This window comes from Ceratotherium simum, chromosome 26, assembly GCF_057802395.1.
Source record: "Ceratotherium simum simum isolate JZ-2026a chromosome 26, ASM5780239v1, whole genome shotgun sequence".
Lineage (NCBI taxonomy): Eukaryota > Metazoa > Chordata > Mammalia > Perissodactyla > Rhinocerotidae > Ceratotherium > Ceratotherium simum.
The window spans coordinates 24,538,905-24,550,417 of NC_141925.1; the positions used below are offsets into that span (position 1 = coordinate 24,538,905).

At 44.9% G+C, this 11,513-nt stretch overlaps 1 protein-coding gene across 5 annotated transcripts; it reads right to left on the bottom strand.

Moving 5' to 3' along the window:
* Nucleotides 1–766: 766 nt before the first annotated feature.
* TMEM219 (transmembrane protein 219) lies at nucleotides 767–10,539 on the bottom strand. 5 transcript variants are annotated; one of them, XM_087417287.1, is made up of 6 exons: nucleotides 10,524–10,539; nucleotides 9,118–9,319; nucleotides 8,841–9,030; nucleotides 3,443–3,672; nucleotides 1,896–2,065; nucleotides 767–866 (listed from the first exon to the last, which is right to left on the bottom strand). In XM_087417287.1, exons 2-5 carry the CDS (start codon nucleotides 9,280–9,282, stop codon nucleotides 1,928–1,930), a joined length of 723 nt encoding a protein of 240 aa, XP_087273413.1. In that variant the 5' UTR covers nucleotides 9,283–9,319; nucleotides 10,524–10,539; the 3' UTR covers nucleotides 767–866; nucleotides 1,896–1,927. The 5 variants fall into 5 exon arrangements, with proteins under 5 accessions (XP_087273413.1, XP_014650120.1, XP_014650119.1 ...); XM_014794634.2 differs by lacking the exon at nucleotides 10,524–10,539 and adding an exon at nucleotides 10,448–10,465 and having other exon boundaries at nucleotides 9,118–9,316; XM_014794633.2 differs by lacking the exon at nucleotides 10,524–10,539 and adding an exon at nucleotides 10,356–10,439.
* Nucleotides 10,540–11,513: the final 974 nt, after the last annotated feature.

Sequence of the window (11,513 nt, forward strand, 5' to 3'; positions counted from 1 at the left end):
CCCTCTCTCCTTACTGCCGCGGCCTGGGAGATGGGCAGCCACCGAGCCTGACTGCGCGCGCGCCCCGCCACGCGGACCCTGGGTGGGAGGAGGCAGGGAGAAGGGCTAGGCTTGAGGGGGAGGAGCCCAGCGCGCAGTCCGACAACTGGCGGTGGAGAGGGCTGTGGCGCATGCGCTCGCCCCGCCTTAGCGCTGAGCACAAGCTTGTTGCTAAGGGAAGCTTTGAGGGGGCGCGGGTGGAAGGAAAGAAGCAGCCGTGATCTGCGCCTGCGTGCAGTGTAGAGGTTGGGAGGGGTAAGGGAAGGCTGCTGCTGGGTGCGGAAAAGGCGGGAAAATGGACTGCTTTGGTTAGAAACCATCCAGACTGGATGTGGGCTCCCAAGTTCGACGAATCTTTGCTGGGAAAACTCAATCTGTCAGATCCCTTCAGGAAACTGAGGCCATTGGAAATTGCATGACCTGCCCAAGGTCACGCTGCATTTATGTCAAAGCATTCCCATGACCATATCCACCTGACTCTCCCAGCTGGCTGGAATTATCGATTTTATTGCATAGAATAAGACATGAAGTGGCAGAGCTGGGATCAAAACCAGGTGTTTTCCAAAGCCAAGTCGCAACCGTGGGAAGAGCTGCAGTAACCTATGCCCTATGCTAACTTGTATCTCAAACTAAAGAGTCAACAAGGAAAAGTCCCCCAATCCTCCTGAGCCTGTCTATCCTAAAATTTCTACCTCAGTCCAATCCCCAATAAACACCCTAGGAAACATTGGGCAAAAAAGCCTTTTATTTTCCCCCACATTCCAGCTCCCCACTCTTTGTAACATCTCTTCCAACTCAGAACCAAGGCCCAAGAAGTTGATTCACACCTGGAGAGAAACAAAATCAAAAACAGGGCAGATCAGAGGGCCCTTAGGGGAAGCTCTGGGATAGCTGCAGAAATTAAGGAAGGAGCAGAGGAAGTTACAACTAGAAATAGGTACAGGCACTTATCCAGATTCAAGACCCAGGATCTGCCCGCGGCCAGAAGGCCTTCCTTTCCCAGTCCGCTCAGATCTAAGAAAGGCTGAGAGGGTTCCACCATTTCCTGTCCCAAGTAAGTGATTGGAGCAGTCAAGCCTAGCCCTATGCAAAATAAGCAAAGTTGATCTTGAGCATCCACTTGCTCTGGCCAGAGCCCTTTCCTGGGCCTGGGCTGTTTCCACGTCTCCCACTGTTACTTCCTAGGGCACAGCAGCCAGCTGAAGCTAAGAACAGTTTAAGAGCAGGGTACACAATATATGACTCTCAAATTATGAGACCTACCTGACAGGGTGAGAATTTTTTACAGAAATATTTTTTTCCCTCAATGAGTTGACAGATGAAATTGTTAGCCAATATGTCCCCACCCACTGCTCCCTTTGTGAGGCTGTGTCCCTCCAAAGATCTTGTTAGCAGAATCAACTTTTTCTAAACGCAATGATGGCTAATGGAAAAGAGAAGGTGCATGTAAAGTGCGTGGGCACATAGTATATGCCTGGTAAACGGGCATCATCAATCAATTCTTGTGGGCTGTTCAAGATGAATTTTACAAAATCAGAATTTTGTAATTCTTGGTATCAGAATTTTAGGAGAAACTCAAGACAAACATGATTCACATCCAGGACGCATCACTAAATTTGAACAACTCACCACTGTTGCCAAAAAGCTTGGATGTGAACTACAGCTATGGGCGAATCTTAAAATCAGAATGTTAACCAAAAGAAGTCATTCATAAAGGAATATATATGATTCCATCTATATAAAGTTCAAAAATAAGTAAAATCAAACCATCTTGTTTAGGAGTGACTCTATCTCAGTTACAATTGCCACCCCCACTCCATCTCCTATTCCCACAGGACTGGGGCAAAGAACCTTACCTGAGAACAAGACAGGAACTAGGCCAGTGCCCTCAGAGCCGGGTTCTAGACCAGTGGGACTCCCGGCGGGGGTGGAAGCACACAGCAGTGAGACAACAGAGAAGGCCACAGAAGAGAAGCAGGAAGGAGCCCAAGACCAGCAGCCTGGAGCCACACAGAGCCAGCTCCTCCTAGGGGTGGGCACAGGGAGGGAAGGAGGAATGAATGAGAGAGAGGGAGAGTGGAGAATCTTCCCTTGGGAAGACATCTCACCCTCAAGGGCTATAGAGAGAAGCCTCCATGGGGGAGAGGGCTGTCCACATCCAGCGAGCAACTAAAGGGAAAATGTTATTTCTGAACAAGCTAATTGTCTCGATGGTCTACAAACTGCTTTCTTCCCCAACCATTGAACTGAACCCCCATAAGGACTTCAAAGTTCACTATTATCCACATTTTAAAGACGTGCAAGCAGGTCCAGTTCTGGAAACCAAGATCTTCTCTGCTTCCAAGCTCCCAGGTGATGCTCTTCACTAGGGTCTTTGCAAATGTGAGGGAAGAGTATGCAGCAGCCTCCTAACTGGTCTCTCTCCTCCACTCAGCCATTCTCTTCCACCCAGCACCAGTGGCCCCATGGCCTGAGTGTCAAGTCATAGCATCTTAGTCTGGCATCACAGTGCCTCATGATCAGGCCCCTGCATCAATCTTGCCTCTGCCCCTAAGTCCTTCCGAAGCCCCTCATCATGGAGTGCTCCCAAAGGCTGAACACTTTTCAATCTCTAGGCCTGTCCTCATGCTGGTCCCTTTGCCTGGACTATATTTCTCTCTCCTGAACCCCACCCAAATCTTCCTCATTTTCCAAGGATCATCCTGACAGGGACTCGGAATCAGAAGGCGTAGGTTGCAATCCTGAATCTTCCACTTAACTAGCTGTATGGCCTTGGACAATCACTCCCCCCCTCTCTAAGCCTGTTTCCTCATCTGTAAAATGGGATAATAACAGCTACCTCAAAAGACTATTTTAAGATCAAATGAGATAATGCACCTGAAAGTACTTTGTACATTATAAACTACTGTATACAATTCCCCTTCTTAAATGCCATCCTCTCTGTGAAGCATTCTCCATAAATATTCAAGTTAGGGTTAATTGCTGCTTACTCTGTGTTTGAATAACACTTTGCTCACATCTCTACGGTAGCAATTAGCCCATTCTGCCTCTTATTACAGCATCTGAATTCCTTTGAAGCGGAGATCATATTTTATTGTATTTAAAGACAATAGTGAATAGTAATAGCTGTCATTTATCAAATCTCTATTCTGTATCAGGTATTGTACTAGGCACTTTACATTCTCATTTATCCTTAATTGTTGGAATTAGGAGAGAGTACCCGTTTATAGATGAGGAAGCTGAGGTTCAGAAAGGCTCAGATACTTGTCCAAGGTCACACAGCCTCCCAGGCAGGATTATGAAGGCTGTGCTTTTTCTACTAGGTAAAATTGCCTCCAGGAGCCTTCAAGATACAACATTCAGCATGGCAGTCTATGAAACCCCAACAACCTGAGACTCTTACCGAGGTGAGCAGCTTGGTGAGCGCAAGGCCTTCCTGGCTCCAGACCCTGACACACTCCTCAGCCATCCTACGGCTCAGGGTGGCATTTCCTGCTCCCTCCTCTGAGCAGGATATGGGTGGCTGGCTGGAGGGCAGGATTCCTGGAGCAGCACTAAAATACAGGCAGGTTCCTGGGGTCCTTTCTGTGGTCACCCTGGCTGTAATGAGGACTGCCTCTCTTGCAGAAGATCCTATGAGAAGCACAGGAGAGGAGACAGAAGAAAATGAAGGGTGGGATGGGAGGCATCCATCTTCAGACTTCTATTCATTTCTAAGGCTTCCTATAGCACTGGGTGTTTTGGCATTGATTCTATTCAATAAAGTACTCTATATACCATCATTTATGTCATTGAGAAATGAAAATAACTGTGTACCAATATAAACAAAAATTAATTTAAGTTAGCTTACAATCAATAAAACAATCATACCAATACTTGCAAGGCTGCAGTGAAACTGGGGCAGATACACATTGCTGATGTCAGTTTGTATAATCTAGTTTGTCCTTTTTAAGAAAGCAGTTTTCCACTAGGTACCAAAATCCATTAAAAGGTTCATACCCCATTTCAAATTAGTGGGGAAAGGATAGCCTATTCAGTCAATGGCCTTGGGACAATTTCCATTTGGAAAAAAAAAAAGTTAGACTCTTACCTCTCACACTATAAAAAAAAGTCCAGGTGTATTAAAGACTTATACAAACCAACAAAACAAAACGAAACAAAAACCAGAGAAAACACAGAATATTCTCTAATTTTATTTATTTATTTATTTATTATTTTTTTCCCCCAAAGCCCCAGTAGATAGTTGTATGTCACAGCGGCACATCCTTCTAGTTGCTGTACGTGGGACGCAGCCCCAGCATGGCCAGAGAAGGGGTACGTCGGTGCGCGCCCAGGATCCGAACCTGGGCCACCAGCAGCGGAACGCGCGCACTCAACCGCTAAGCCACGGGGCCGGCCCAATATTCTCTAATTTTAAAGTAGGGAAGGCCTTCCTAAAAAAGACAAAACCTAAAAGCCTGAGTAAAGGACAAGAGCAATAAACTTAACCTCATCAAAATTAAAGGCTTCTATACGATGAAAGATAAGTTAAAAAAACAAGTAACAGATTGGTTGAAAATACTTATATTTAATTGGCAAAAAGGTTTACTATCCAGAATGTATAAGGATCTTCTAAAAGTCAAGGAGATCAAGACAATTTAAAAATGAACACAGGATAAGAAAGGGAAATTCGCAGAAGATATGACAATGGCCAAAAAACCTCTACGATGTTCAACCTCACAGGCAATCAGGAGAAAGTAAATTAAAACAATCAGGTAATTCCTTTGCACATTAAATTGGTAAAAATTAAAAAGATTGATAACAAGAGTTGTTGAAGACGCGGGGAAATGGGCACTCTCAACTGGTGACACCTTTTACAAGACAATTTGGCTGTATCTGTCACAATTTTAAATGAGTACAGAAAGGGACTGAGAGAAGGCCCACCAAACTGGATTCTGCAGGGGCGGGAAGGAGGACTTTCACATTTGCTTTGTAAACGTCTATGTGGTCTCAATCCACAACAAAATGAATTTGTCTATTAAAAAAAGGTGCAAACCCTTTGACTCAGTTAATACTACTTGGAGAAACTAACCCTAAGGAAAGGATTCAAAAGAAAAATGCAAACTATGCCAAGAGGTTTGCTATAATTTCATAAAAAATAGGGCCGGCCCCGTGGCTTAGCAGTTAAGTGCACGCACTCTGCTACTGGCAGCCCGGGTTCGGATCCTGGGTGCGCACCGACACACCGCTTCTCTGGCCATGCTGAGGCCGCGTCCCACATACAGCAACTAGAAGGATGTGCAACTATGACACAACTATCTACTAGGGCTTTGGGGGAAAAAAAAAAAAGGAGGAGGATTGGCAATAGATGTTAGCTCAGAGGCATCTTCCTCAGCAAAAAAAAAGAGGAGGATTAGCATGGATGTTAGCTCAGGGCTGATCTTCCTCACACACACACAAAAAAATACCAAAAAATAGGAAACAATAGAGATATTTAACAATAGGTAAAATATTAACAAATGATGGCCTAACCACTTAATGGATCATTTTACATCCATTAAAATAATAATGTTCAGAGCATGCAGTAATACAAAAAACACATGTCATAAGTGAAAAAAGAGAAATACAAACCGGTATATACATCACAGTTACAACTGAGAAACGTACAGGTGAAATTCTGTTAAGAGAACTCCCCTTTCTTCTACATTCCCCAGATCAAATCAGTCAGCAAGTCCTGTCAATCCCACACTTCTAACGTCTCTCTCAAATCAGTCCCCTTCTTTCACAGCACTGTCTTAGCTCAGCTTTTCTCATCATCTTTTTATTGCAACCACTTCTTCACTGGTTTTCCTGCATCTGGACACATTCCTTCCAGGCAGTCAGCCAACTGAGTGTGATCTTTTTAAAAGAACAACAACAATAACAAAATCCCACTATTTTCCTGATTAAAATCTTTAAGTTTGCCCAACGTACTGGATAAAGTCCAAGTACCTTGGCTTGGCACACAACATCCTCCATGGGATTCTGCTTGCTTCTTCAGGCCCATCTCCTGCCACTCACTCAACACTCCTTCCCCTGCACCAGTTAAGCTGAATCCCTTGAAGTTCCTAAACATGCCGTCATGGTCCCCATCTGCATGCCTTTGCATATGCTCTTCCCTCTAGGTGCAAGGGCACGCTCCTAAACCTCCCTTAAGCCTCAGCTCAGGCACTGTATCCTTGGAAAAGCCTGTCTTCACCACCCTTGCTTGACAGACTTCTGAGTACTCCCACGGTACCTTGTCTTCTACTTTACACACTGAAAGATATTTACTTCTGTTCACATCTGTATTCTTGCTAGACTGTGAGCAACTTGAGGCGAGGGCCTGTGTCTTACAGATCTCTGCATTCCTCATGCTTGGTACATAGCAGGTACTCAATAACTATTGCTTAGATGATGCAATCATAGGTGATTATTTTTTATTTTGTCCAAAATAATCTTTGATGATATTATTTTGTTTCTAACCGTCATAAAATGAACAGGGCTTCTTTGCAGAAGCAGGAACTGAGAAGCTGATCCTAACATTCATACGAAAATTCAAGGAATCCAGAATGGCCAAAATAATCTTAAAAAGAAGAACAAAGTCGGAGGACTCACATTTTCTGATTTCAAAACTTAATACAAAGCTACAGTAATCAAAACAGTGTGGTACTAGCATAAGGACAGACATACAGATCAATGAAATAGAACTGAGAGTCCAGAAATAAACTCATGTCCATGGTCAATTGATTCTCGATAAGAGTGCCGAGATTATTCAATGGAGAAAGAATAGTCTTTTCAACAAAACATGCTAGCCACCTTGCTAGAATGAAGTTGGACCCCATCCTTACAATATACACAAAAATTAACTCAAAATGGATCATAGACTTAACTATTAGAGGTAAAACTATAAAATTCTTAGAATATAGGATTAAATCTTAGTGACCTTGGGTTAGGCAAAGTCTTCTTAGATATGACACTAAAAGCACAAGCAACAAAAGAAAAAACATATAAATTGAACTCCATCAAAATTAAAAACTTTTGCGCTTCAAAGAATACCATCAACAGTGAAAAGACAACACAGAGAATGGGAAAAAATATTTGCAAATCATACATCAGAGACTTGTACCTAGAAAATATAAAGAATTCTTACAACTCAATAATTAAAAGACAAATCACCTAATTTTTAAAATGGGCAAAGATTCTGAATATATATTTCTCCAAAGATGATATACCAATAGCCAACAAGCACATGAAAAAATGCTCAATATCTTTAGACATCAGGAAAACGCAAATCAGAACCACAGTGAGATACTACTTCACCCGGACTAGGATAGCTATAATAAAAAAGACAGATAATAACAAGTGTTGATGAGGATGTGGGGAAATTGGAACCCTCAAACATTGCTGGTGGGAACATAAAATGGTACAGCCACTTTGGAAAACAGTCTGGCAGTTCCTCAAAAGATTAAACACAGAGTTACAGTATGATCCAGCAATTCCACTTGTAGGTATATACCAAACAGAAGTGAAAACATATGTCCACATAAAAAATTGTACACAAGCGTTCATAGCAGCATCATTCAGAATAGCCAAAAAGTGGAAACAACCCAAATGTCAATCAACTGATGAATGGATAAATAAAATGTGGAATATTCATACAATGAATGCTATTCAGCAATAAAAAGAAATGAAGTACTGATATGTGCTACAACATGGATGAACCTTGAAAACATTATGCTAACTGAAAGAAGCCAGTCACAAAAGGCCACATATAAAATGAAACGTCCAGAATAGGCAAATCTATAGAAAAAGAGAGTAGATTAATGGTTGCCTAGGGCTGGGAGGCTAGGAGAAAAAACGGGGTGACTACTAATGGGTACGGGATTTCTTTCTGAGGTAATGAAAATGTTCTAAAATTGATTGTGGTGATGGTTGCACACTTGAGTGAATATATGAAAAGCCACTTAATTGTACATTTTAAATCGGTGAATTTTATGGTATGTGATCTCCATAAAGCTTTTACATATATATTTCTTTAAATTAACAAAACAGGAAAAATTGTCCCAAGTCTGTATATATCAGACATATTCCTTTATTCTCGTTCTTTGATCACACACATATACTTGGACATACAGAGACACCCCCCCCCAAACACATACACACATGCAATTCATAGAAGAATCTTAGAATGATAGTGTTGGAAAGGACCTTAGAAGCCAGAGAATTCCACCTTTCTCTCCTTCCTCTTCATCTCCCCATTTTTTAGACAAGGAACCTGAGGCCAAATCTCACACAGGAATTAATGGCACCCTCTGACTCTCTCCTTCACTCATCATTTTCCCAGAAGACTCCAAACTCTTTGGGACTGGATGATGTCTAATTTTTTCTGTATCCTCCATGGCACATACAGCTGTGCTAAGCACATAGCAGACACTCATGACACTAGTTTACTTGAACAGAACATGCTTCTACAATATCCCTGAGGAAAAAGAAGGTGCCTCTAAGAGGAGAAGGCCATAGGGATAAAGCAGGTTGAGAAAGAACATTAGGTCAAATCTAGCCCATCTCATCACACCTCCAAGGATAGAATCAAAGAACCTCAGAGCTGGAAGCGGAGAGAGAAAACATTTATAGAGAACCCACACAGTGCACCTCAGGTTCACTCAAAGTATCTAGTCCTTATTACAGCAGAAGTGACTAAGGCCCAGGGATATGCCCAAAGTCACCAGGTTAGTGAGGTCAGAAGCAGGGCCACTCCTGAGTGTTCTAATGTCCAACCGCACAGTCCTCCTTCATCTCACCTTTCAATCCCATCTCACTACCCAGGACCTGAGCTTGGAATGCCTGGGTCTTGTTCTTGTCCGGACCATCTCCAAAGTTCAAGGTGGTCAGTAAGCCCACGACGTGAGACCCATGCCACTTCCCTGTGACTGTCTCATTCACGGGGCACAGGGTCACCTGCCCAAAAGATCTCAAGAAGGAGACCCAGTCCTGTGTGCAAAAGGAAGGTGGGAGAAAGGTGAGAGGATATTAGTAGCATGAACAGGCCCATATGGGAAGGACGAGGAGGGTACTCACCTGAGGGATGTCAGGGCTGCGCAGGCCAGTCCTGTGGGTGAGGAGGAAGCCGCCAAGGCCCAGGCCAGAAAGGCCAAGAAGCAGCAGGATCAAAGCGGCACAGGCCAGAGGTGGGTGGTGGGCCAGACAGAGATGCAGGTTGTGTCCTGCCTGGCAGCTGCCCATGGGGAGCAGAGGGGTCTGGGCCTCCAGGGAGAGCCTGCTGGAGGACAGGAAGGAAGAATTGGACAAGAGCCTACCAGTCAGAAAGCACTTACCCATTTTATTCACAGGGAAGCTAAAGCACCAAGAAGACAAGGGACTTCCTGAAAGCCACACAGCCAGTGTGGATAGAACCAGGACAAGAATTCAAGGTTCCCGACTCCACATGTTCATCTCCCTGCACTACTCAATAAATATTTGCTGCATTTCATTTCTGAAGTAATCAAGGCAGAAGCAGAGCAGAGCATGCTGTGCTGGAAAAAGGAAATCGAAAAGGAGAATTCTCAAGGGGAGAAATTTAGGAAGCAGCTGTTCTGGGGTTAGGGTTTGGCTGAGGAACATCTCTAGCCAACAGCCCAGACAAAGGAAGTGTCTGACGGAAAGAACTTCGCTTTGGAGCTGAACTGCTCAATTTGAATTTTCCTCTGCCACTCATTGGATATGTGAGAAAAATCAGTTAACCTTTGTGAGCTTAAGAATCTGTGAAATGGGAGTTCTAAGAACACCAAGTAACGAGGACTAAATGCGGCAGTTTGCATAGTACGTGGTCTCGCAGGAACTCAACAAATGTCCATTTCCCCTCTATTTCTGTGTCATACTGATCTTCAAAACTAGGTGAGGCAAGACAAAAATACTGTGGGGGAAACTGAGGCTCGAGGACTTTAACAGAAGAGTGGTAGGGCCAAGGTCGGAAACCCGTCTCCTGCTTCCAGGTGGAGTGCTCTTTCCCACGCGAGAAGCGACAGCCTGGTGAAAAGGATCATCTGGAAGGCGAGATAAACATATAACGTGGGGGGAGAAGGAGGGCTCCAAGGAAATGCAAGTGTCACAAATGCTGAGCCTCTTCTCTGCCTCCCGTCCCGGCACATCTGCAAAGGAGGAAAAAGCAGGAAGGGGAACGACAGAGCCCGAGGATCAGCAGCTGGTGGAGCCCCTAGGCCTCCCCTCCCCACCAAAGCCTCTCCTGCAGGAACTCAACACCCGCATCATCCCTTCCCAGTCTAGCAGCGTCGAGGCCACCCGCCGCTAGCTCTCACCGCTCGGAGCCGGGCGGAGGCCGGCGCCCCCCACCACGTCACGCGTGGAGCCGCGAAGGGGCGGGGTCCCTGCTCCCCCCACCCACACCCACCCCCGCAGCGGGGATTCGCATGCGCAGTGCCCACGCGGAGGCCGCCTTTCCTCTCCAAGTCAGGGTGGGGGCGTACCAAGAGGAAATCCAATGAAGGGGCAAAGGGGAAGAACTAACTCCGCGGGAGATGAGTAAAAGGGAGAGAGCCAAGAAAGCTAATTCTAGAGACGTTGTTAGAACTGTAAATTCTCCCCCCGAGAGACCACGGGGGCATTTCAACGAGAATCTCGTCTCAGGCATTTTTCTGTTGCTCGTCCCCCACCCGCGCCAATCGCACAGCCCTGCCACGCCCAGGTTCCGGGTAAGGATTTGGGGTCCGCCCGGGGGCGGGACTTCAGCCTTTGGACTCTGGCCTTTTGGGTTGGTTGTGGTGTTTCCGCTCCCTGTTCTCTGTGGCCCAATGATGTTTACTGTCTAAACTTCACGCTTGGTCCCTGGATTTTAACGACTCCTTAAGGCATAGGATCCTACAGCTGCAAAGCTGCTCCATAGAGACCATCTCATTTCACTTCTGCCCACATTTTCGAGATGAGAACACGGAGGTCCATCTTACCTGAAGTAGCAGGATTCGTGGAACCAGGAACACTGGGTCCAAATCCTGACTCTGCCCCTGCCTCTGCATAAGCCGTGACCATGCTCTTCTGGGGACTGAATTTACTCTCTGTTAAAGGGGATCTACCTACCTCACTGGTTAGATGGGAAGCTTAAGAGGCCAAGTGCCCAGTGAACACACAACCAGCACTGGACAAATGCTGCTTGAAACAGAGTTTGAGTAGTCAACTCTACTGCGGCTTCCTTAAGGCAGAGACCATGTCATTGGAGTACCACCACTCCAAAAGCTTACAGCACAAAACTCTCATATATGGTCAAATGACATTCAACAAGGGTGCCAAGACAGGTCAATGGGGAGAAGCTGGTCTTTTCAACAAATGGTATTAGGGAAACTGGATAGCCACCTGCAGAAAAATGAAGTTAAACCCTTACCACACCACTACAAAAGTTAATTCAAAATGCATCGAAGAACTAAATGTAAGAACTGAAACTATAAAACTCTTAGAAGAAAACA

Excerpts from the sequence above, each read along its gene's own strand:
- TMEM219 (XM_004439406.3), bottom strand. The coding sequence starts at position 9,378 with ATGGGTAAGTGCTTTCTGACTGGTAGGCTCTTGTCCAATTCTTCCTTC. Across the intron at positions 3,673-8,840 it reads TAGTGAGATGGGATTGAAAG|GATCTTCTGCAAGAGAGGCA; the intron begins GTGAGATGAAGG and ends TGCTTCTCATAG. Across the intron at positions 2,066-3,442 it reads TCACCAAGCTGCTCACCTCG|GAGGAGCTGGCTCTGTGTGG; the intron begins GTAAGAGTCTCA and ends GCCCACCCCTAG.